General features: G+C 50.3%; 2 protein-coding genes across 10 annotated transcripts in view; both read right to left on the bottom strand.

Moving 5' to 3' along the window:
* Positions 1 to 444: 444 nt before the first annotated feature.
* slc2a1c (solute carrier family 2 member 1c) lies at positions 445 to 6,016 on the bottom strand. Its single transcript, XM_084683155.1, has 10 exons — positions 6,002 to 6,016; positions 5,650 to 5,748; positions 5,017 to 5,177; positions 4,587 to 4,827; positions 4,049 to 4,211; positions 3,556 to 3,740; positions 2,841 to 2,945; positions 2,196 to 2,297; positions 1,726 to 1,929; positions 445 to 1,273 (listed from the first exon to the last, which is right to left on the bottom strand). The coding sequence occupies exons 1-10, from the start codon at positions 6,014 to 6,016 to the stop codon at positions 1,094 to 1,096; spliced, it is 1,455 nt and encodes a 484-aa protein (XP_084539281.1). The 3' UTR covers positions 445 to 1,093.
* Positions 6,017 to 11,783: 5,767 nt separating this feature from the next.
* smoc1 (SPARC related modular calcium binding 1) overlaps positions 11,784 to 25,954 on the bottom strand; it is a 40,699-nt gene continuing 26,528 nt past the window's right edge. For 6 of the 9 annotated variants that reach the window (XM_084684681.1, XM_084684686.1, XM_084684687.1 and 3 more), the window contains 4 exons: positions 25,714 to 25,819; positions 24,397 to 24,641; positions 23,674 to 23,707; positions 11,784 to 14,154 (listed from right to left, as the gene is read on the bottom strand). In XM_084684681.1, coding sequence (XP_084540807.1) covers positions 14,115 to 14,154; positions 23,674 to 23,707; positions 24,397 to 24,641; positions 25,714 to 25,819 — 425 coding nt within the window. In that variant the 3' untranslated portion in view covers positions 11,784 to 14,114. Of the gene's footprint in view, positions 14,155 to 23,653; positions 23,708 to 24,396; positions 24,642 to 25,713; positions 25,820 to 25,954 lie in introns of all 9 variants that reach the window. The other 3 variants (XM_084684682.1, XM_084684684.1, XM_084684683.1) reach the window with 3 other exon arrangements.

The following is a 25,954-nucleotide window of genomic DNA, read 5'->3' as shown; positions in this document are numbered from 1 at the left end:
CATCGAGAGACGTGTATTTACATCCAAGCTGTCATCAACACCACATGATCATGGCAACAACAGAACAATAAGAGAAAACAGCGACAGATTAGTGACTGACTTTAGGAGAATGAACACATCAGTACCCGGTAGATTGAATGCACTTCCCTTTCCTGATAACTGACTGTCCGTTTTATAACTTCCTGAGAGTTATGTTGTGGACATCTGTAGATGAGTGGGAAGCGGTGATGTTGCTTGTAGAAGACTTGATGGTCAAGGCCGAGCCTTAGGCCACATCCTCATCTTCGCTCCCCCATACAAGCAGACAGACTGTCCCCCCTCTAACTCCCCTAGACTACCCTACCCCACCACTCCCCCCCACCCCCCACATCCCGCAGCGCTACTGCCCCCCAGCTCCACTGCCTCCCAGCCACAACAGAACACATAGGATACGATACAGCATTTATTTATCACTTGGCAGGCCTCGATTTCCTCTCTTACAATGTACACACGTGGGTGGCAGATCTCCCAGAGCTGTTGTGACTTGGAGAAACCTGGGGGAGAGGCCTGGTGTCAACCTGGGCTGAGTGCCACATGCAGCTAAGTGCTGCTGCTGCTCAGGGGACAGAGGACAGAAAATTAAACCTTTTATGTGCTAATGTACTGTTCTCTGAGAAAAGAAAAGAAAAACACAATGCCTCAGTAGGAATCACATACAATTTAGTGTAATAGGTCTATGTTTATAAGTATATGTATATACAGCATGTATATATCTATCTATATCTATATCTAGACAGTAACTATATATCTATCTCTGTGTGTATATGTATATATATAGATCGGAGGTGTCCATGTTTGACTGCATGAACGCTTGACCTCCAGTCTGCTGTTGGGTTGGAAGGGTGAGTGGGCTAGGGAGGATGGTGACAGTAGGATGGGGGCCAGGCTGGAGGGAGGCTGGGTCAGCTGGTGGTGGTGATAGTGGGATGGGGGCCAGGCTGGAGGGAGGCTGGGTCAGCTGGTGGTGGTGATAGTGGGATGGGGGCCAGGCTGGAGGAAGGCTGGGTCAGCTGGTGGTGGTGATGGTGGGATGGGGGCCAGGCTCTGGAGGGAGTCAGGTAAAGGTGTTGAAGCCAGTCTTGTTGTGCAAGGGGATGCCCTCAGCCCCGCGGAACTCAGCTGTGATTTCGTTGAAGGTGCGGCCCTTGGTCTCTGGGAGGCGTAGCCACGTGAAGGTAAACGCCACGATGGCCACCGTCATGAAGAGGAGGTAGACGTAGGCACCGCACACCTTCTACACAGAGACACAGCAGAAGGACAGGAGTGAATACTGCTTCAGTAGAGTAAGGGTCATGGGGGTCATTTGAATGTCCTTTCTTTTCTTTTGAGGCTGTCCACAAACTTAAAAGGATGGGCATTCACACCAACAGCATTGCGGCGTGGCAATTTCACTCTCTGTAAGGCTAGCATGAAATAAAATCCATGTGGGAGTTGACAATGTTGAAAGCAACGTGCAGCTAGCGAGCTAGCTAGCTATTTGGGTCCTTGCATTGTCTGTTTTACAAAAGCCAGACGAAAGTGTGACGATGGCTCAGATGACCAGACAGTTTAAACATTGAAGAGAAAAAAAGATATATAACACGGGAACTATTACAGACTTTGCATTGACAATGATTGCAACTTGTCGCTTTGCTGCACCGCTGTTGGTGGGATGAAGGATTACTGCCCCTGTGGCTGGAGACGTACCAGCAGTGGGGGGAAGAGCAGGGCTAGCAGAAACTTCCCTCCCCAGTTGAGCATGCTGGTGAAGGCCATGGCGATGGGCCTGCTTGGTTGGTCAAACAGCTCGGCAGCTATGAACCAGGAGATGGGCCCGGGGCCAAGCTCGTAGGCCGAGATCAGGAAGAACACCACCAGGACCTGCAGGCTACACAGCTCCGGGACCATAAACTAATGCACCCAGAGCAGGATCAGGAAATAAAAAAAAATAAAAAAAATGATATATAATTAATTAATAAAATAAAAATAAACACACAGGCACAGGAAATCATTTGTCAAAAAAGACAATCATTTATAATAAAACACATTTTAAAACTGAGGCATATCAATGGTGTTATTGTACACTAAGCTGACCTAACTGGCTGAAGTGATGAGGGCTCTGTCCTCTCATGAAGAGTATGGTTGAATAATACTGTTGTACAGTAAAGTCCTCTCACCAGCAGGGAGTCTGTGATGGTCATGAGCAGGTTGCAGGCTGCCAGAGATATGAAGCCGGTCAGCAGCAGCTTCCTGCGCCCCGCCCGCTCCATTAGGAAGAACTAGAGGGGACCAATCAGATCACACTCGGTTTCTACAGTCTTTTTACAAGCAGAAGCACAGAGGGCATCACAGATGCACTCCAATCAGTTCCTATAACTGGCCTGAACCCTCAGAGAAGACCAGGAAAAGCTCTCATAGACAGAAAGGAAGATTTTGATCGAGACAAAACATAGTCCATAACGCGCCATTGCAACTGAGTCTGAAGAATTTACAAACTGTCAAAATAAGGGAATTGACCTTAACATTTGAGTGTGAAGACTTACCATAACTATATGGATGATCAAAATACTCTATCTGACTCAATAAGCTGCTGTATATGACCCAGTGTTTCAGATATGGTAGCAGCAGTGTCCTGCAGTGTGTTGGTAAATACAAGCTGCTCCTTCACTCTGACCACCACATTCTGTTCCCATCCTTGATTTTCTGCCGTCCTTTCTATTGGTACTATTTGTATGTGGCTTTGGATAAAGCGTCTTCTACATGACAAAATGTAAAACGTAATGTAACGGCGCTGGTGAACCGTAGAAGAGCTCTGCACTCACAGCCACCAGGGTGAAGGTCACGTTGACCGCCCCGACCCCCAGTGTCAAGTACTTGGCCTCATCCATCCTGGACTGGTTAAACATCTTGGTGGAGTAGTTGATGATCTGGAAGGAAATAAGGGCAGAACAGTCTGGGAGGAAAATATGAAGGATAAGACACATTGCCCCATGAGCACCAACATGGGGTCAGTCCTCTACGTGGATTTAGGTCTGTATATCTGTATAGTTGGTTGTCAACATGTATAATTACACCAGATTAAATACATTTTTATAACAAACTTTTTTACGATACTTTTTTAAACGAGGTTTTACGATCGTTTGCAAATGTGTTATTGTATGAGCCATCAGGACCATCAGGCTATGGAGCCTGAGGTTTGACCTTGACAGATTGGCCCAGATTCTGCTCCACAGACAGGGGAGAGAATCTGCTCCAGAGAGGGAGTGGAAGCACTGAGTTTCAGAGAACACAGAATGAATTTACATAAGTACCACAAATATACACATGAATATTCATCAGATGAGTCAGGAACCACATCCAAATGTTGTTCTGGTTTTGTTTCCTGACTGGATCTGACTGGAGTCATGGTAGATTTGGGTCACTACACCCAGAACCAGTGGGTTAATAGAGACATAACTGGATACTACACCATCCAAGGAGGACCGTCTGGTCAAAGTTCATAGTAGGATGAGAAATCCAGATACTTCCTGAACTTACCGCATTGAACCCTGACAACTGGCTACCCAGGTTGACAATGAGGACGATGATGATTGGCTGTCTGTAGCTCCGCTTCATGAAGAACTCCTTGATGGTCACCCCTGTCTGGGTGCGAGCTGCCACCTCCTTCATCTCCTCCAGCTCTGTGAAGACCTTGTCTGACCTTCCTCTGAGCCTCAGCAAGGCTGAGACACACACCAGCAAAGACACGTTGACACAGACATACATCAAGAGCACGCGTACAGCAATACACAGGTTGCAAGTATACATTACAGTTTCCAGTGTAATCCCATGCACACTTACACACACACACACACACACCATTGTGCCTAGGCTAGAGAACCTTAGTACATTTACTGTAACTGTCGAACACACACATCTATCACCAGAGATAATACCTCCCCCCCCCCTCCCTCCACACACACACACACACACACACACTCAGAGCCCCCACCACTCCGCCCCGTGTGGAGGAGAGCAGTGTGTGACCCACCGTTCTCGGCCTGGCTCTCCTCCCCCCGGTTGATGAGCAGGTAGCGGGGGCTCTCGGGGCAGAAGGGCAGGCTGAGGTACTGGAGCAGGGCGGGGATGAGGGACAGGGACAGCATCATGGCCCACGACTCCTCGGTTCCCAGCACTGTCTCAAGGCCCGCCAGCTACAACACAAACACACGTGTTGGGATGGGAACGGCTCAGTGGTTACAGCGTCTCACTGCAGATCATATCCCTCTCCTGTGTTGTTTGGATAAAAGCATCTGCTAAACGAGTAAATGGCTCGTTGGTCAGATCACTCTGAAGTTATTGTACTTTCAAAAACAGACATTTAAAAAACAGAAGTGTCCTATGTGTTCACTTATTGCTGCCTTTTTTGATACAGATTGATTGTCCCCCCCATGGGTCCATACACAATGACTATCACGGAGTAAGGTTTAGGCTCACCATGCCTAATGACAGGTTGAATCAAATAGAAAATATTTCAGAAACACGAGGTGAACCACTTCTCCATAGGTCTCTGTTAGAGTCAGACCCACCATGCCGAGCAGGATGCCTGTGGCAAAGGACACCTGGTTGAGGGTGGCGAAGGCCCCTCTCAGGTTAGTGGGCGACACCTCCTGGATGTAGAGAGGGTTGAGGCTCATGACCAGGCCACAGAACAGGCCGAACACCAGCCGGCCCACGATCAGGACCTCGAACGACTCGCTGGCCTTGGAGGAGAACATCAGACAGGCGCCCACCACGGAAAGGGCGTTGGCGATCAGGATGGAGTTACGCCTTGGAAGGGGAGGAGCCACATGAGGAGGGGGAGGAGTCAAGAGGGGAGGGGGAGGAGTGACACTCTCTGTTCAACTGGACATTGGTGTGGTTTGAGTTTACAGTGTGGTCTCGATTCCATACAGGATTGAAAACAAACACATTGAGGCTGATGTTTCCATCAAGTCCATGGTGAGGTGCGTCCATTACCTTCCGTAGGAGTCAGCCAGGCATTTGACCCCGAGGGACCCAAGCAAGGCTCCGAAGTCCTTGATGCTGACCGAGAGGGACCACAGGAAGGTCAGACTGTGATCGGGCATCGACTCGTTATGTCTGGACCTCCAGGTTACATTGAAGAACTCCTCGATGATCTGAGAAAGACGGGAAGGGAAGGATTTTCTTTTAGCGTCTATCAGGGTCTGTATTTGCCTGCTGTTTACTCACAGGGGGAACCAGTTAAATCTGAATTTGAAGTCACTAAACTTGGTGTTAACCCAGTGGGGGGTTTGGTAGTTTGCGTTGTACCTGCTCACTACAAAATCAAGTGTGGAGTCTCCACTGAAATGAGTTACAGCTGCCTGAAACCACGTTTAATCATTAAGGCTAAATCTAGAACCTTGCCTGCCTTGGAAAAGCCCACACACGCGGCCAGTGAGCAGAATGGATCCCATTATCCTAAGTACCTGTGTGCAAACACAGCCCTGCCCAGCCAGGGAGGAATAGACCGGGCCTTGACTGGAAAGCTGCATGGGATTGTTAAGTTTATTCAATGTTTTATAGAGGTGGTGCAATGTTTGCATGTGGACGGAGCGAACCAGGCTTGCCAGCAGCCTCTATCCTCACCCTGGCGGGAGCGTTGACATTGCCTGTGTGGTAGCCAATCTGGAGTGAGCCAAACACCGCCGCCAAGATGGAGGTCAGGAGCGTGGCAGTCAACTGGCTCTGCAACCGATAAGAGACAGGGGTCCAATCACACAACAGCCAATGACCCTGGGCCTTGCTTCTGCAGTCAATAAGAGACAGGCGACAAATCCCACAACAGCCAATGACCTTGGCTGTTGGCGTGACATGTGACTTTGGTGCATACAGGAGGCCAGGTCAGAGGTCAGTGAAGGCACAGCACACTGACCTGTCACACATCTTTGGGAAGTTGAATCGTTTAATAACAGAGAGGGAGAACTCGACGGGGACTTACCTCCCGAGAAGCCATGGATCTGGCAAGGACGTGATGTCACACGTGGTCGGTCGAGGGGCATCTACCGTCGGCCTCCTCTCTAGGCTTCAACAGCCCACAGGAAGCCCAGATGACGTTGTGTAAATGACAGGATGGTCGTCTGGGAATCAGAGTTTACAAGGAAGAACGTGCTGGCTCTCAGCCTGTCAATGGAATGCTCTGCGATCATGTGATCATCTAAATTAGGGTTCAAAAGGCTGTAGCCGTTCCATTATGCAGACCTGAAAACATGTCACACAAACACCATGTGACACATACGCAACACACTATGCAAAGACTGTTGCAGTCAAACACCCACATTCGTGGCCTGTGCTTATAGGATATTTTGGGTAAAAATCGTGTCACAAATATATCTTTTCTGGTTGGTGAATGTTTCATGACTATCTCTGACATATTAAGAAGTGCTGTACATTCATTATACTGTTGTTTTTTGTCTTCTATTTTTTAAGCTGCACGTTAAGATGTTCATGGACATTCGAAACCATGAACAGATTACAAAAGGATAATAATTCAATTTCCACTTTCAGCTCAACTCACCGTGGTTGATGTCAGATGACAACTTTATTGATCCGTTTGTTTATTTAATCCGAACGTCGTCTTCCCTCGTCCTCTCGACCTGCTGCGCGCTTCCTGTCTTCATCTGGGAGTTTGTCGAGCCTTTCTCCTCAGTAGCAACAGGTTAGCTCCCGTGCTGCCCCCCCCCCCTCGCCCCCCCCTCCCCAAGACACACACAACCTCTCTACCCACATCCCTCCCCTCAAATCTGCACTCGACCATGCCCCTGGCAGCCTTGGCCCCATGAGAGTCGTGATGAAGTCACACCCGTCTGGTGAATTTGGGGCAGGCTTGAGAGAATGGCAGACATGGGCCTGCTGTAGTCGTGGTGGGCCTGTGAGGAGCGGAGCCTCCCTGGTCGTCCTGGGTCTCTGGGCGCTGTGGGCAGCCATCATGGTACGAACACCTGCCAGACTGGTAAACGTGCGAGCTGCGCTAGCCAAGATTGTCATGGAGCAAATGGACCATCTGTTTGACCATCCAGATCCTCTTACTTGGGACTAAAGACAGCAGTCTGTTTAACACTGTGCTGGTACATGATGTTGTAGTTTTTTAGAGCAGAAACCATTTATGGAATGTTTTCTCATAAAAGCTTTTTCTCTATTGTAATTTTTTTTTTTATCATCACAGCGACAAAACTGAAGCTTTTACAGTAAACACATCCAATGTTGTTGTCTGTTATATTATTTCACTAGTACATAATGCAGGTTACAGTTCTTTGAATTTAAGGAAGTTGTTGTGACCAGGCTCACAGGTGCATTCTGGTAATTAGAATAGCAACAAGAGGCTCCACCCACCTCACTAAGGTGTGACAATGTCAGCGCACGAGGGTATAATTGTTTGTGCGCCATGTCCAGAGTGAGGGGAGATCGCATTCTCAGAATCTGTCCCATGCATGTATGTGTGTCACTGGCAGCGTACATGGTTTATAGTTGCATAGCATAGCATGCATTGTTTGAATCTGCCTATCTTAATCTCCTTGTTTAGACAGCATTTTGGGTTGACTGACTGACTGACTGACTGACTGACTGGCTGGCTGGCTGGCTGAGGAAGGAGTGTTCTGAGAGGCTTTGGTACTGAGTCATGTCTGTAGGAACTCATGTTCATATGGAATCAGCAGGAGTTCACACACACAGAAACAAACACACTAACACACCACTAATACCACCACTTCCCACCTCTCCTGGGAGGTAGAGAGGTTGACATGGTGCACATACTGCAAGCTTGCATGATGAAAGCACGTAAACAGAGGAACATGCCCTGAAGATGAGGCCGGCGATGGAGACAATCCTCGAACCGGTCCACGTCAATGCTGGCTCCAAAAGAAATCCTTATAATAAAAATGTTTTACAAAAGTAAAGCACAATAAAATGCTGCCCAACTACCCTATGGGAATTGGAGTTCCTGAGCATCCAGGTCATCCAAAACGGCCTTTTCCATGGCAATTCTGCTTGGCTGCCATAGACCTGTCTGTCACAACATGATGAGGTAACTCCAGACACAAGCAGAGCAGAGTCTGTAGAGCAGAATAATGCAGAGTAGAATAGAGTCTGTAGAGCAGAATAGTGCAGAGTTTCTACTCTAGAGTCTATAGAGCAGAGTAGAATAGGGCAGAGCCAAGCTGAGTCAAGTCAAGGAGGGTAGAGCGGAGCAGAACAGAGCAGAGTATGATAGAGTACAGTACAGTACAGTACAGTACAGTACAGTACAGTACAGTACAGTACAGTACAGTACAGTACAGTACAGTACAGTACAGTACAGTACAGTACAGTACACTTTGTAAATCCTCAGGGTTAAAATCCTACTGTTGGTCTGACAGGAAAAAAATCTCAAAAATACCAGAACCACAAAAAACTTTTGTTTATTTAGAATATTCCAGCAAACACATTTCCAAAAGTAATTCATACTTTCTTGTAGAGATGTTCAATGTTTTTGTCATTGTAATCCGATTTTGGACACCAAGGAAGAGGGGAGTCTGGGCTGTAGTCCTGTTTGTTTTACAACTGAAATGTGTAAAATTTGATATTCAGTAAAGGACGATGTTATTAGGGTTGAGAACTGAGAACAGTTCTTAAAGCGATTGCCTAACACTCCTTCTCCACTCCATTGCTTTTTATTGTGCCATGGAAATCCCCCAACTTCACAACCCTTATAATAAATCTCTATATCTGTATATCCGTGCATACACACGTCTCAAACAATAGGGTCTCTCTCTCTCTCTCTCTCTCTCTCTCTCTCTCTCTCTCTTTCTCTCTCTCTCTATTTTCTTCCTTTTGTTCTTTCTTTCTCTCGCTCTCTCTCTTTCTCATAGTCTACTGGTCACTCCCCGTGTGGATACGCATGACCTCTGACCCCTGACCCCTGACCCTCGGCCTCCCGGCAGGCCACCCCTCGACCCCTGACCCCTGACCCCTAGGCTAAGCTGCCAGGCAGGTGCTGCTGCAGACGAGGAGAGCATCAGGGAACAATGTCTCTCTGCCTCGGACCCGTGCCTCTCAAGAGCCGAGCTCGATCACAGGCCGTAAGGGCCCCTGCTCCCATTATCCTTAATAGTGTTTGATGTGTCTTTAAGCGTTTCAATGCACACACAGGAGAAAAATGACCAAACAGTCATTTCCTCCAATTACATATGATGAGTTTAAAACCCAGAAATTAGTAGCTGTTCTATTGTGTGAGCCAGTTGGGACTCGTTCCAAACTTTTTCTGACATCTGAATCAAGGAAACCTTGGGAATATATAGAAAAGCTTTGAGACTAGGGGCATTTAAATGGACTACGTCATGTTACTAACTGATCTGAAAAGGCTTGTTTTTTTAGTGGAGTCATGTTGGTTCTATGCTCCTTTAGCTCTGCAGCATAATGACGCCCCAACCAACCACATCTGATGCCTGAGGCGATTATTTATGACGTGTAAATGATAGTGGCTTATTGTATCATGGTTTTAAACTATTTCAATTAGATTTTTTTTTTTGGACGAAAACTTTGATTTGAACATTGTTTAGGATGAGTCGAGGGCATGAGACTGACAGACACATCATCTGTCCAACCTTCCACCACATGTAAGGCTGTACAACAGCATGTAAAAATACAGTAAAACTGTTCAGAGACACCTGTGGTGCTCCCCCATCCTCTCCACATTCCAGAACTCACCTATCCACCTAGGAACCCCCCCTGAGCTACCCTCCAGCCCTCCCCCAACCCCTCTCAACAAAGAGGAGAAAACACACACACATCCCTAACCAGCTGCGTCATTATAAAACTCTTTTGAACTTCACACTGGAAGTCAACTGCCACATGCGTCAGTGCAAGACAGATGTACTGCAGCTGCCTCCCCGCTCCTATTTCATCTTGGTTACCCCTACCCCCCCTTCCCTACCTCCCTCCCTCCACCTCCACCAATTTACCCCCCCTTCCCTACCTCCCTCCCTCCACCTCCACCAATTTACCCCCCCCCTCCCTACCTTCCTCCCTCCACCAATTTATCCCCCCCTTCCCGACCTTCCTCCCTCTACCTCCACCAATTTACCCCCCCCCCTCCCTACCTTCCTCCCTCCACCCCCACCAATTTACCCCCCCTTCCCTACCTTCCTCCCTCTACCTCCACCAATTTACCCCCCCCCTCCCTACCTTCCTCCCTCCACCTCCACCAATTTACCCCCCCCCTTCCCTACCTCCCTCCCTCCACCTCCACCAATTTACCCCCCCCCTCCCTACCTTCCTCCCTCCACCAATTTATCCCCCCTTCCCGACCTTCCTCCCTCTACCTCCACCAATTTACCCCCCCCCTCCCTACCTTCCTCCCTCCACCTCCACCAATTTACCCCCCCTTCCCTACCTTCCTCCCTCTACCTCCACCAATTTACCCCCCCTTCCCTACCTTCCTCCCTTCACCTCCACCAATTTACCCCCCCCCTTCCCTACCTCCCTCCCTCCACCTCCACCAATTTACCCCCCCCCTCCCTACCTTCCTCCCTCCACCAATTTATCCCCCCTTCCCGACCTTCCTCCCTCTACCTCCACCAATTTACCCCCCCCCTCCCTACCTTCCTCCCTCCACCTCCACCAATTTACCCCCCCTTCCCTACCTCCCTCCCTCCACCTCCACCAATTTACCCCCCCCCTCCCTACCTTCCTCCCTCCACCAATTTATCCCCCCCTTCCCGACCTTCCTCCCTCTACCTCCACCAATTTACCCCCCCCCTCCCTACCTTCCTCCCTCCACCTCCACCAATTTACCCCCCCTTCCCTACCTTCCTCCCTCTACCTCCACCAATTTACCCCCCCTTCCCTACCTTCCTCCCTTCACCTCCACCAATTTACCCCCCCCCTCCCTACCTTCCTCCCTCCACCAATTTATCCCCCCCTTCCCGACCTTCCTCCCTCTACCTCCACCAATTTACCCCCCCCCTCCCTACCTTCCTCCCTTCACCTCCACCAATTTACCCCCCCCCTCCCTACCTTCCTCCCTCCACCAATTTATCCCCCCCTTCCCGACCTTCCTCCCTCTACCTCCACCAATTTACCCCCCCCCTCCCTACCTTCCTCCCTCCACCTCCACCAATTTACCCCCCCTTCCCTACCTTCCTCCCTCTACCTCCACCAATTTACCCCCCCTTCCCTACCTTCCTCCCTTCACCTCCACCAATTTACCCCCCCCCTTCCCTACCTTCCTCCCTCTACCTCCACCAATTTACCCCCCCCCCCTTCCCTACCTTCCTCCCTCCACCTCCACCATTTTACCCCCCCTCCTTCCCTCCCTCCACCTCACCAATTTACCCCCCCCCCTTCCCTACCTTCCTCCCTCCACCATTTTACCCCCCCTCCTTCCCTCCCTCCCTCCACCTCACCAATTTACCCCCCCTCCCTCCACCTCCACCAATCTACCCGACCCCCTGCCCCACCAACATCCACCACCTTTCTGCGACCGTCCCTTTTATGTTCTTTTAACTGACCTGCCAAACTGTCCTGAAACAGCATGTCTGACACCTTTGTACCACCTACCACCTACTCCATCCTCCCCCTCCCACCCTCCTCCCACCCTCCTCCCACCCTCCTCCCACCCCCCCCCCCCCCCACACACACACACACACATACACACACAAACCAGATGCAGGGAACTGAGACCACCTCCAAACATTCAGTCTGAGCATCCTGGTTCCATGTGTTAGTTGGAAGATCACAGATTGGTATTGATTTTAATTGTGTTTATTTAAAAGAAAGACAGTCTACTATGTTGTTTGTACAGATACAACACAAAAAAAAAACTTATTATTCTTTAAGAATGTTTATTACAATTTTACGGCTTTGACAAAGATGTTGTGTAAACTCTTTATGTTATAACATGTTTACCTGTCTAAAAGGTAATGTGACTAGAATCTTGGGTTTTAGTGACAGTTATAAAATGCAGTGCCTCATCTTGACCATTGGGTGTCAGTAATGAGCTCTGCCAGGAGAGCCCCCGGCCTCACACACCCAGCAGGGAGGGTAGAGCAGTAACTATGGAAACTAGTACCTGTCATTTGACCATTTACAAGGGCTTTCGACCTAATGCCATGGGAATTCTCTCTCCCTCTTTCTCCTTCTCCCTTTCTTACCTCTCTTTCTCTCACTTTTCCTTTCTCTCTTTCCCTCTCTCCCTTCAGAGCAGCACCTGGACGTAGGAGGAGGTGTGGTAGGGGGTAGGGGGTAGGAGGAGGTGTGGTAGGGGAGTAGGAGGAGGTGTGGTAGGGGGTAGGACGAGGTGTGGTAGGGGGTAGGAGGAGGTGTGGTAGGGGAGTAGGAGGAGGTGTGGTAGGGGAGTAGGAGGAGGTGTGGTAGGGGGGTAGAAGGAGGTGTGGTAGGGGGGTAGGAGGTGTGGTAGGGGGGTGGGATGAGGTGTGGTAGGGGGGTAGGAGGAGGTGTGGTAGGGGGGTAGGAGGAGGTGTGGTAGGGGGGTAGGAGGAGGTGTGGTAGGGGGGTGGGAGGAGGTGTGGTAGGGGGGTAGGAGGAGGTGTGGTAGGGGAGAGGGAGGAGGTGTGGTAGGGGAGTAGGAGGAGGTGTGGTAGGGGGGTAGGAGGAGGTGTGGTAGGGGTGTGGGAGGAGGTGTGGTAGGGGGGTAGGAGGAGGTGTGGTAGGGGGGTAGGAGGAGGTGTGGTGGGAGAGAAGGAAGTGCTCCCCTGGTTGGATCCAGTATAGACATGACATGACTGTACTGTATACAGGATCTAGGATCCTAGCATGGCACAGGCCAGGACACGATGATCCATACTGCTGAAGACACACCAGCCACAGAAACTCTTCACTCTCACATAACAGTACACTGCAAAATAGCAATAGCTGTAGATAAGTGAAACAAATGTTTTCTACACACACACACACGAGCCAAACTGAAGACGATACTGCTTTAAGGAAACCCAAGGCCCATGGTGATGAAGAGACCAGATGAGTATCAGATCAGACATATTTACAAGGAAACCTCTCTCTCGTCTTCCATGAGCCAATACAACAGCTCAAACAACAATGTACGTAAAACAAACACACTAACATCCAAACAAACATCCCAACTTTCAAATTAAGACAGATTTATTTCCAAGTGAGGGGAAAACAAATTCCTTTCAGTCTGTTTAATTTTGCTGTTTTGTAATGGAAAAAAAAAGGGAAAAAATAAAAGTAAAACAATTAAAAGGTTATGGTGTGATATGGCTGGTGAGATATACCCTCCCAAGCTCTTGAAGAAATAAAAGATAGCGTGTGATGGAGGAGCAGAGTGGCATCGAACAACATGCTCAGATCTATGGTCTCGTCCACTCCTCGTGCGATGACTAACTGTGTTTGATTTGTGTTGATGATTCTGGTGACACAGTGCCAGGAGACTGCTTCAGACTGGACGCTTTCCACACAGGCTCACAAAACGAGATTGCAGTTTGTGTACAACAACATAGATAGAGAAAATAAGGAAAAACAAACATTCGCATTGGATCACTACAGCTCCACTCCTCCTATGCTCTATAGAGGGAGACAATGTTAAAAACGCTTCCGAAAACTACTGTAATTCTGTAAGGTGATGGGTAGGTGGGCGTTAGGATAAACAACTGTAGCTCACTGGAACTAGCCCCCTCTACAGGCGGGAGATGGTTTAGCGTCTGCGCTTTATATCTTCAATAGCCACAGCAGAAGAGCAGATGGATGTAGCTACAGGTAATGCTGGTGGGAGCCTCTCAGGAACGAGGGAAAGGTTCTCGAGTGGAGAATCAGAGGGGATTCTTTTTACTAGACAGAAATGCTTTAATTGTCCCCCGAAACCTCTCCAGTCACGTCGGGTGACTTCAGAATCTCCTACCAACGGATGAGACGTGGACCATCGGGAGGAAAAAGTGCAAACATTTTGGCCCCACTTCTTTCACTCTTTCTTTTCTCTTTTCTTTTCTCTTTTTTTTTTTTTTTTTTTTTACACTCTCAGAAACTTCCTTCGTTTTCTCCGTCTGTCTGTTTGGTGTCAGAGAGCGTAAAGATGTCTTCCCTCTGTGCCCTCTGCTCTCCTCTCAGCTTCTGGAACCTTCTTTCCTTACACCAGACGACCTACTGGGAATACACACACAGATGAGGGAGGGGGGGTGGGGCCTAGTCAGAATCCAGCGTACAGATGCGCTCACACACACACACGCACACACACACACAACCATTGCGTGACAAGACACAGCATTCCTCGACATGCTCAAGCTTACACATGCGGGAACACACACACGCAAACAGACACAGACCTACACACACACCCTCTGGCACACAAAAAGCTGTGATAGACTCACAGACCTTGTACGTATGAATACACATGAACAAGCACGAGTCCCTGGTCCCTCACAGAGGCAGCGTCTGAGGCGACAAGCATGGAGAGAGGCAATGGGCGATCGAGACAGCAGGACACGATACCGTTTTTCTGTTTGTTTGAACGTGTGTGTGCGTATCTGTGTGTGTGCATATCTGTGTGTGTGTGTATCTGTGTGTGAGAACGTGCGTGTGCGCATGTGCGCATGTATGTGTGCGTGCGTGTGTGCGTCTTCCAGGAACCATGTGGCAAACCGACATCCTCTGTGGTTGGTGCTACCTTCCTCTCCTCCGTCCTCTCTCGCTCCCTCCCTCCCCTCCTCTCTCTCCATCAGCGAGTCTCAATCTTTTTTGTCTACTCTGGCATCAGTTAGCAAAGCAGAGCTATGCAGAGAGGATCTTGTTACCGAGGTGACATGGAAGACCCAGTGGTATCCTGCTCAGGACCTGTACTGCTTCACTGCTCTGAGACTGCTGTTGGCCTGAGGATGCAGTCTGGAGCTGGAGCTGGGGCTGGGGATGAGGCTGGGGCTAGGGCAGTGTGGGGTCACATATACTGGATGGGACTCCTTTTGGGCCCATCACTTGTACATAAGAGAGAAGGAGAGAGAGAGAGATAGAGAGAGAGACAGAGAGAGAGAGAGGAGAGAGAGAGAGGGGAGAGAGAAAGAGAAAGAGAGAGAGAGAGAGAGAGAGAGAGAGAGAGAGAGAGAGAGAGAGAGAGAGAGAGAGAGAGAAGTCTAGAATGGGAGGATGGGTAAAGATCCCAGATTGCTTACAGATGTCTCTGAGGGGGGAGGGTTGGAGCTGTCCTGCAGGGGAGGCTGGGGAGGGGGCGGGGGGGTGGATTAGAGGGGGTCCTTCTGAGCCTGGGGAACATGTGTGTGTGTGTGTGTGTTTAAATGCATTAATGTCCAGCCATGTGTGCAAAGAAACAAGGATGAACAGAGAGTGTTTCAACATGTTTTGTGTGTGTGAATGCAAAGAACATAGAACATGTGTGTGTGTGTCCTGACTCTGCCCCTCACCACACAGCAGATCTTCAGATCTGGCATCTTCCTAGTGATGAGTCCACACACTGAACACTGACACAGCGCTTTAAGACTGTAAATGCTACCGCGCTCTTCTTCGTAGTGTAAAGCAATGTGTGCACATAGCAGACAATTTCATCCCCAGCATACAAGTGGGGCAATTTGAACCTGAAACTTCTTGGTCTGTGGACACATTTTCTACCACTGATCTACACCTGCCCCCACTCTCATAGCTGTCCTCCTAATCCTAGTTAACTGAGTCGTTCTGGGCCCAGCAGGGGAAGGAGGAAGTGAACGTTGACGTAAGCTCTGATTCTAGATGTCGCAGGTCTGGCTCTTGCAGCACAGACAGCTCTCTGTTGAGCCTTCTGATAGCCGGTGTCTGAATTGGACGAGCAATTATCGGGCTTTCCATGTCTCTACGCTCTGTGAGGCACACACACACTTTCTCTCTCTCTCTCTCTCTCTCTCTCTCTCACTCACTCACACACAAACACTCTCTCTTGTCTATCACACACACACACTCCCTCTCCTTCTCTATCTCTCTCCCATGCTCTCAGACACACACGCACACACACACAAACAATGATGAGATATCTATGCCATTAACAACACAAAGCCTTCAGAGCCCCCCCCCCCCCAGACAGCCAGAGCTGTAAGCAGATCTCTCTGCCTGTGAGAGGCCTCCCCTCACCTGGGGCCCCAGTTCAGACAGACACCTGGGGCCCCCAGTTCAGACAGACACCTGGGTCTGCCCGGTTCAGACAGACACCTGGGTCTGCCCGGTTCAGACAGACACCTGGGTCTGCCCGGTTCAGACGGACACCTGGGTCTGCCCGGTTCAGACAGACACCTGGCTCTGCCTGGTTCTGGAGTCCTGGCCCCCCCTGCAGGAGCTGCTGAGGGGCAGCGGCACGCTGAGGAGACGACACCTGCAGTCTGGCTCCAACCACAACCAGGGAGACCAGCTGAGCTCGGCCTGCCATCCGCACAGTGCATCCCACACTGCATTGTGGGTAAGGTCGGCGCCGTCACCTGCGGCGCGCGGTCCATCCTCCCACAAAGCAGGTACAGTGTTTTCGAAGCAGACAAGCAAGGATACGAACAAGCTCTTGATCCACCACTGGGCTACACCTATCTCCTTTCAACCCACTGTGGAGCTAAATGGCGCCTGGACCGTCACAGTGAGTGGTTTGCAGTGTGTCTCGGCAGACACAGCCCAGCCCATCAGCCTGACGTCAGGGGTAATTAAAGCCCCAAGTGGTGCAGGGTCATTACTGCTGGCTCTGAGTCTGGGAGGACAGGCCTAGTAATGGCCAGGGAACCTCACTGCCAGACTGGGCCATAATGGAGCCCATTCATACGGGACTAATGACAGGCAGTCCGGCCGGCACAGACACAGCGAGGACAAGAGAGTAGGCAGGCCTCTAAACACACACTCACACACACCAACAGTGCTCACACACACACACCAACAGTGCTCACACACACACACACACCAACAGTGCTCACACACACACACACCAACAGTGCTCACACACACACACCAACAGTGCTCACACACACACACACACCAACAGTGCTCACACACACACACACACACACACACCAACGGTGCTCACACACACACACACCAACAGTGCTCACACACACACACCAACAGTGCTCACACACACACACACACCAACAGTGCTCACACACACACACCAACAGTGCTCACACACACACACACACACCAACAGTGCTCACACACACACACACCAACAGTGCTCACACACACACACACCAACAGTGCTCACACACACACACACACCAACAGTGCTCACACACACACACACCAACAGTGCTCACACACACACACACCAACAGTGCTCACACACACACACACACCAACAGTGCTCACACACACACACCAACAGTGCTCACACACACACACACACCAACAGTGCTCACACACACACACCAACAGTGCTCACACACACACACACACCAACAGTGCTCACACACACACACACCAACAGTGCTCACACACACACACACACCAACAGTGCTCACACACACACACACCAACAGTGCTCACACACACACACACACACACACCAACAGTGCTCACACACACACACACACCAACAGTGCTCACACACACACACCAACAGTGCTCACACACACACACCAACAGTGCTCACACACGCACACACACCAACAGTGCTCACACACACACACACCAACAGTGCTCACACACACACACCAACAGTGCTCACACACACACACCAACAGTGCTCACACACACACATACACATACCAACAGTGCTCACACACACACCAACAGTGCTCACACACGCACACACACCAACAGTGCTCACACACACACACACCAACAGTGCTCACACACACACACCAACAGTGCTCACACACACACACCAACAGTGCTCACACACACACACACACATACCAACAGTGCTCACACACACACCAACAGTGCTCACACACACATCAACAGTGCTCACACACACACCAACAGTGCTCACACACACACCAACAGTGCTCACACACACACCAACAGTGCTCACACACACACAGGGTCACAGGGACAACAGCATTGCTGCAGGTTGGTACAGCTGCCCGGTGTATCTGTTCCCTGGACAGTGACACCCTGAGCAACGCTGGCTGAGGATTCTTCTGAATTGATCGAAGGTGATTTAACAGGTTGTGCAGCTGCCCATCAAAACACGGACTGGCTCCTGGTAGACCTAAACAGTGAGCAGTCCATGTCATGCTGAATGGGTTCTCCTTGTTCTGACAGAACACTGAGAGCGAGAGCAGTACGAGGATCAACACCTGCATTCAGAACCGTGTTACGTCCTGCTGTGTCAGAAGCATGCTACATTACACCCTGAATAATGGAACTCCGTCATTCGTCATTGATTCAATGAAAGGGCATGTTTTCATTACCTCAAGTGTCTGACCCATGGGTCATGTGTGGCTGGAACCCTGAGCCGCTGCCTGCTCTTGATTCTCCCTCAGGGTTCACTCATCCTTACAGGGGGGATGTGAACCTGTAACCTCTTGATTTGCAGTCGCTCTCTCTCTAGACACACTCTGCCACTGAGATTTCCCTATGTGTGCTGAAAGACTGTGGTTCCCGGTAGACGTCAGGCCTGGTACAGCGTCTCCACACAACGGAGAGATGAACACCACCCTCATCACCCTCAGCAGTGCTCCAAGACACAACACGTCCAGGTGTTCCCCCCCCCCCCACCTTCACCACACAGTAGAGCAGCCTCTCTACAGCAGTGCCCCTCCTCCTGTTACCCCTCATGCACACACACACACACACACTAGCGCACAAACAGTCCCCCAGTCCCTCCCCTCCTCCCTGTCTTCCTTGTCACCCTCCTCACCCACTCCACTCACACACACACACACTCTAACCCCCCCGACCCACACACTCTAAAGCCTCTCTAAACACACACACACTGTAACCCCCCTCCCACACACACACACCTTCTAACTCCCCTTACACAAACACACACTCAAACCCCCCAGCATACACACACACACACCCTCATGAAAGTGCGTGTCTACAGTAAATATCTCAGGGACAGTTCCTGCTAACAACATGCTTGAGGGCCCAGAGCTCCCCGGAACGCGGCTAGGCAGACCTCAACAGAGCTCTTAAAGATGTAGCTAAGATTTAGAGTCAGGAGAAGCTTTTCGGACATGAAACCATCAGGGCTGTTTCGTGCAGCCTCAGATCCAGGCATACCTGAGGAGCTGAACACAATGTTGGTCTGCCTGTGTCCGTAACTCACTCCTGTCAGCTCCCATATGGTCTCCCTCGATCCCTGCCTCTCTGTCTCTCAGCCTCACTAACGCTCTCCCTGCTCTCTCTGTCCCTTGCCTCTCTTCCTCGCAAACTCTTTCGCACAAACTCTCTCCGTGCCTCCCAGCTTCTCTTCCTCACAAACTCTCTCCGTGCCTCCCAGCTTCTCTTCCTCACAAACTCTCTCCCTGCCTCCCTGCCTCTCTTCCTCACAAACTCTCTCCCTGCCTCCCAGCTTCTCTTCCTCACAAACTCTCTCCCTGCCTCCCTGCCTCTCTTCCTCACAAACTATCTCTCTCTCTCTGCCCTTTGCTTCTCTCCCTCACAGACTCGCCAGCTTTCCAGGTTGTCACAGAGAATGCCCTGGAGGTTCAAACCTGTCAGGACATTCCACCTCCAGCCCCAGAGCCAGCAGGTGAGAGAGCCGGCCACCACAGCCCGACAACAAACCCCTACCCTGGGCCCGCCCGCTGTTCTCTCCTGGCTCCGCTGACGTGATGCCGCTCCGAGGCCGCCTGGCTCCCAGACCTGGTGAGCAGCGCCAGAGTAAACACATGACCTCAGTACTCCCCCTCGCCGCCACACCGACCCAGAGCCCCGCCGCAGCCAACGCTACCAAGAGGAGAATCCCACCAGTCCCAAAATGGCATGAGGAGAGAGAGAGACAGAGAAAGAGGGGAAGAAAGAGAGAGAGAGAGAGAGAGAGAGAGAGAGGGAGGGAGGGAGGGAGGGAGGGAGGGAGGGAGGGAGGGAGGGAGGGAGGGAGGGAGGGAGGGAGGGAGGGAGGGAGGGAGGGAGGGAGGGAGGGAGGGAGGGAGGGAGGGAGGGAGGGAGGGAGGGAGGGAGAGAGAGAGAGAGGGAAGTACAGAGGGAGGGAGAATGAGGAAGAATGACACGGAGAGGGAGAGTAAGGGAATGGGAAAGAGAGAGAGGGAGATGGTGGTGACCAGGGGAGAGAGAGAGAGAGAGATGGTGGTGACCAGGGGAGAGAGAGAGAGAGAGAGAGAGAGAGAGAGAGAGAGAGAGAGAGAGAGAGAGAGAGAGAGATGGTGGTGACCAGGGGAGAGAGAGAGAGAGAGAGAGAGATGGTGGTGACCAGGGGAGAGAGAGAGAGAGCGTGGTGGGAAGCACTGACTGGCTGTGGGGGATATGCATAGTATCTACAGTTAATCCTAAGAGACAGACAGAGAAAGGGAGGGTGAGAGGGAGATGGAGAGGAAAGGGGATGGAGGAGAAAAGGGGATGTAGATGTAGAGCAGAGCACCTCCATACTGTCACCAGATGCTGACTGCTACCATAAGAGGAAGTGTTCGATAGGACTCTGCTTTGGGTCTATGTTGGCGTGGAGACATGACCTGGGGTCCTTATAAGTAGAACTCTATACTTTATCAGCTATTATTAAGCTGCTGTGTGTGGTGTGTGTGTGTGTAGTATGATTGATTGCTGTTGACTTTCCTGCACGGTGTGACTTAGGTCAGTGGATTGCGTCAGGTTCTCTTTAACCATGCCAGGTTCTCTAACCCTGACACCAGGTTCTCTAACCCTGACACCAGGTTCTCTAACCCTGACACCAGGTTCTCTAACCCTGACACCAGGTTCTCTAACCCTGACACCAGGTTCTCTAACCCTGACACCAGGTTCTCTAACCCTGACACCAGGTTCTCTAACCGTGACACCAGGTTCTCTAACCCTGACACCAGGTTCTCTAACCCTGACACCAGGTTCTCTAACCGTGACACCAGGTTCTCTAACCCTGACACCAGGTTCTCTAACCCTGACACCAGACTCTCTAACCCTGACACCAGACTCTCTAACCCTGACACCAGACTCTCTAACCCTGACACCAGACTCTCTAACCCTGACACCAGGTTCTCTAACCCTGACACCAGACTCTCTAACCCTGACACCAGGTTCTCTAACGCTGACACCAGGTTCTCTAACCCTGACACCAGACTCTCTAACCCTGACACCAGGTTCTCTAACCGTGACACCAGACTCTCTAACCCTGACACCAGACTCTCTAACCCTGACACCAGACTCTCTAACCCTGACACCAGGTTCTCTAACCCTGACACCAGACTCTCTAACCCTGACACCAGACTCTCTAACCCTGACACCAGGTTCTCTAACCCTGACACCAGACTCTCTAACCCTGACACCAGGTTCTCTAACCCTGACACCAGATTCTCTAACCCTGACACCAGACTCTCTAACCCTGACACCAGACTCTCTAACCCTGACACCAGACTCACTAACCCTGACACCAGACTCTCTAACCCTGACACCAGACTCACTAACCCTGACACCAGGTTCTCTAACCCTGACACCAGACTCTCTAACCCTGACACCAGACTCTCTAACCCTGACACCAGACTCTCTAACCCTGACACCAGACTCTCTAACCCTGACACCAGACTCTCTAACCCTGACACCAGACTCACTAACCCTGACACCAGACTCTCTAACCCTGACACCAGGTTCTCTAACCCTGACACCAGACTCTCTAACCCTGACACCAGGTTCTCTAACCCTGACACGAGACTCTCTAACCCTGACCCCAGGTTCTCTAACCCTGACACCAGACTCTCTAACCCTGACACCAGACTCACTAACCCTGACACCAGGTTCTCTAACCCTGACACCAGACTCACTAACCCTGACACCAGGTTCTCTAACCCTGACACCAGACTCACTAACCCTGACACCAGACTCTCTAACCCTGACACCAGGTTCTCTAACCCTGACACCAGGTTCTCTAACGCTGACACCAGGTTCTCTAACGCTGACACCAGACTCTCTAACGCTGACACCAGACTCTCTAACCCTGACACCAGACTCTCTAACCCTGACACCAGGTTCTCTAACCCTGACACGAGACTCTCTAACCCTGACCCCAGGTTCTCTAACCCTGACACCAGACTCTCTAACCCTGACACCAGACTCACTAACCCTGACACCAGGTTCTCTAACCCTGACACCAGACTCACTAACCCTGACACCAGGTTCTCTAACGCTGACACCAGGTTCTCTAACCCTGACACCAGACTCTCTAACGCTGACACCAGGCTCTCTCTACAGCATATTTTTACAGATCTGTCTGCACAGGGTGGGCGTGCACCAAATGCATACTGATAGGTTATCCTGCAGTGCTCTGATTGGTGGTACACATTCGTAGGCACTCAATAGTGTATAAATGTATATCATCTTAAGAATGCCTAAATCTTTAAGTATGCATAGTCAAAAATAGTACAGTCTATGCCTAGACACCTTTGACTGAATTCAACAAGTGGAGAATTAAACGCACCGCACAGCCAGTGCACAGCACATGCACAGAACCACACGGCAAGAGGGCTGAAGTGTGGGAACCGTTTGTTGTTACGGTTTGTTCTCACCTCCCTCAGCACTGCCAACTTCAGGACCGGTTGTAAAAATATATATATATATATTGCTTAGAGCTGTTATGAGCATAAACAGAAAGGTGCAAGTCATAACGACATGCCGAAGTGTACTGGCTTGAGTCTGTTTGGTGGCTCCTGGAGAACTTTGTGTTCTCATAGAAAACTCTGTTTTTACTCCATTAATCTACCATTAATATAATCTCTTAAGGCCTGTCTGCATTAGGAGCTGTTACAAACCCACCCACACACACACACACAACACACACACACACACACCCACACACTTACATTTACAAACATGCACAAATAGCTTTATAATAAACAGACTTTATACGTCAGAATCCAACAGCAACAGCCAATCAGATAAACAGAAAACACTCGTAAGCCACCAGATGGACAGAAACTTCTGGTCAGCCAATCAGACAGACAGAAACCTCTACACTTAGAGAAGCCAGTCTATGGTGTGCTCACATTACTAGAGTTAGTAGAATAAAAAACATGTAGTCTCTGAGGCGATGTCTGAGGCAAGGCTGGAGAAAGTGGTAGTGTAGTGAGGCTGTGGTTAGTGGTAGTGTAGTGAGGCCGGGGGTTAGTGGTAGTGTAGTGAGGCCGGGGGTTAGTGGTAGTGTAGTGAGGCTGGGGTTAGTGGTAGTGTAGTGAGGCCGGGGGTTAGTGGTAGTGTAGTGAGGCTGGGGTTAGTGGTAATGTAACAAGGCTGTGGTTAGTGGTAATGTAACAAGGCTGGGGTTAGTGGTAATGTAACAAGGCTGGGGTTAGTGGTAATTTAGCGAGGCTGGGGTTAGTGGTAATGTAGCGAGGCTGGGGTTAGTGGTAATGTAGTGAGGCTGGGGTTAGTGGTAGTGTAGTGAGGTCGGGGGTTAGTGGTAGTGTAGTGAGGCTGGGGTTAGTGGTAATGTAGTGAGGCCGGGGTTACTGGTAATGTAGTGAGGCTGGTGTTAGTGGTAGCATAGTGAGGCTGTAGTTAGTGGAAGCGTAGTGTGTCTTACTGAACAACTGAGTCCCTTGCCTTGTCCCTTGGTTGGTACTGGCCACAGAAGCACCTGCAGAGGGATGGAAGCACCAAGTACAGCTTAGACAAGGATGTGTCTGTGTGTGTGGGTGTGTGTGGGTGCGCATGCTGACAGTTTACTTCTTAGGTCGTAAGACCTGCACACAAGACCTGCCCCAACACCGCTAAGATCCTTCTGTGCTACAAGCCCAGACAAGGTGTCCTTGTGCATGTGTGTGGGTGTGTCTCTGTGTGTGCGTGTCTCTTTATGTGTGTGTATGTGTTGTAGGCATGCTTCTGTGTGTGTGTGTGGTAGGCGTGCGTGCGTGCGTGCGTGTTGTGTTGTAGGCGTGTGTGTGTGTGTGTGTTGACAGTTTCCTCCAAGCGTTCTCATGCTTGTGTTCCTCTATGGAACCTTCACCATGAAGAGCAGTGCCCAGTTTACCCTGGCAGCGTGTCTGCTTGCCTGCCTTCATGGCATGGGAGTGAAGTATGGCACTGAGGAGTTGGGGTGTTGGGTGAAGAATGAAAGGAAACGGTGAAAGCCTGAGAGATCTGGGCCAAAACAAAGGCTCAGCTTTCAAAACAAGAGTCACATTGAGTCCTGAAACGAAATTGTGTTCACTTCAACCCGGACCCTGTCCTCTCTATCCTCACCCTCATCCTCTACTCTGCTTTGCCCTCCTGTTCATCCACCCACCCAGAATTGCTCCCCCAGAATCCCGCCTCCCCAAGACTCACCCTCCTTGCTGACTCCCAGGCAACCCGTGAGCTCCTGCAGTGAGATGGCCTTGTCCTTGTTTAAGTCGCAGTAGTCGGTGAACTTGCGGGCGCATTTCTTGGGTTTTGCTTTCTTCTTCAGGTACCTCTTGAAGGGCTTCAGCTCCTTCTTGTTGATGTCGTGGCTGCCGTTGTTGTCCAGCTGGGAGAAGTACCAGTGCACAACCCTCTCCTCCAGGGTGTGGCTGGGGTCGGGCTCCACGAACCTGCACAGGAAGAAGGTGACACAGGGCCGCCAGCACCAGCACACAGAAAGGCGTGTCAGTCCCCCATCAGCCCCACCTGCTTGATCCAACCCACCTCCCTGATCTGCCTGACCGACCTAAAACACCCCAGCCCCTTGAAACACCCCAACCTCCACGAATCAGCCCAACTCGATGAAACACCCTATAAGAGGAAGTAAGGGGTCCTTTCTGCTCATGCGCATGGTGACGCATTGGCAAAACACTTTAAGGGATTTAACTATTTGAACAGTTGTACATAAATTAATGTGTATTAGTTACACTTAAAATACCAAATTACTTACATACAGTGCATAACATTGGACTATGGGAAACTGTCTTTAAACCTGCTGGAGATTGGAATACAGTCTATATGTTGTCTAGTACAGTGATTCCCAAAGTGGGGGTCGCGGACCCCTCGGGGGGTTAAAAATAGTAGTTAAATTAATGCATGCAAATAAAAAAGCCATCAGCCTTTTGATTGTCCATTCACTGTAAGTACGGCAAACCATCTGACATCCAACCAGGAGGACGCATGAGTTGAACTGTCAAGCGACCGTACGTTAAAGGCAGCGTTCTCAGCCAAGACACTGGCTGAGTTTGGGATTACAGTGGAGAGGGGATACCCATGACCGCTGGAACTAGGGGTGCTGAGGGTGCTGCAGTACCCCCTGACAGCACGAGAATTATAAATGATATGACTTAAAAATCCACCAGCGCGGCACAGCCCCGCAGTAGCGGACTGGCCATCGGGAGCACAGAAGAATAACAATGGAAAACCAGGCTAAGAAACAGGATGGGGCTGAAAAATTAAGAGACTAAAAGACATCACCTTCATTCGACAAGGTTTTACCAATTGACAAACGGCTATGTTTATTTTACACAAAGCTCAAAAACTATTTTGTGCTTAAATAAAGGCCCACATATACATTAACCACCACCGTGGATGTGGGGGTTTCGAGTCACTGGCACCATTATTTTAGGGGTCGTGGGCTGAAATGTTTGGGAACCCCTGGTCTAGTCACCTGTGTGAAGGGGACCAAGAGAGGCTGCTTACCTCCCACCACCAGAGGGGGCTGGTGAGTTCATGGCCTGGACCATGTCTGTGGTCAGAGCATCTAACAAGCTGGTTATGAATTCCACCTTCTTTGCCTCCGGACAACCTGCACACATAAGAACACCAGAGCCACCTTCTATAACCAATCAGAGTTGTTAAGAGATAGAGAACCAATCAGAGGTGTTAAGACAGTTGAAGAGAGTGCTTTCCCAGATATCCTCTCGGCAGCTAAAACCAGGAG

The sequence above is a fragment of the Hypomesus nipponensis genome, chromosome 3 (genome assembly GCF_054491055.1).
Source record: "Hypomesus nipponensis isolate SF chromosome 3, ASM5449105v1, whole genome shotgun sequence".
In the NCBI taxonomy this organism is placed as follows: Eukaryota; Metazoa; Chordata; class Actinopteri; order Osmeriformes; family Osmeridae; genus Hypomesus; species Hypomesus nipponensis.
Note: the sequence above shows the minus strand (reverse complement) of the source record. Positions and strands in the feature narration are given on the sequence as shown.

Excerpts from the sequence above, each read along its gene's own strand:
- slc2a1c (XM_084683155.1), bottom strand. Across the intron at positions 5,178-5,649 it reads ATGTCAACGCTCCCGCCAGG|ATCATCGAGGAGTTCTTCAA; the intron begins GTGAGGATAGAG and ends CGTCTTTCTCAG. Across the intron at positions 4,828-5,016 it reads CTGGCTGACTCCTACGGAAG|GCGTAACTCCATCCTGATCG; the intron begins GTAATGGACGCA and ends TCCCCTTCCAAG.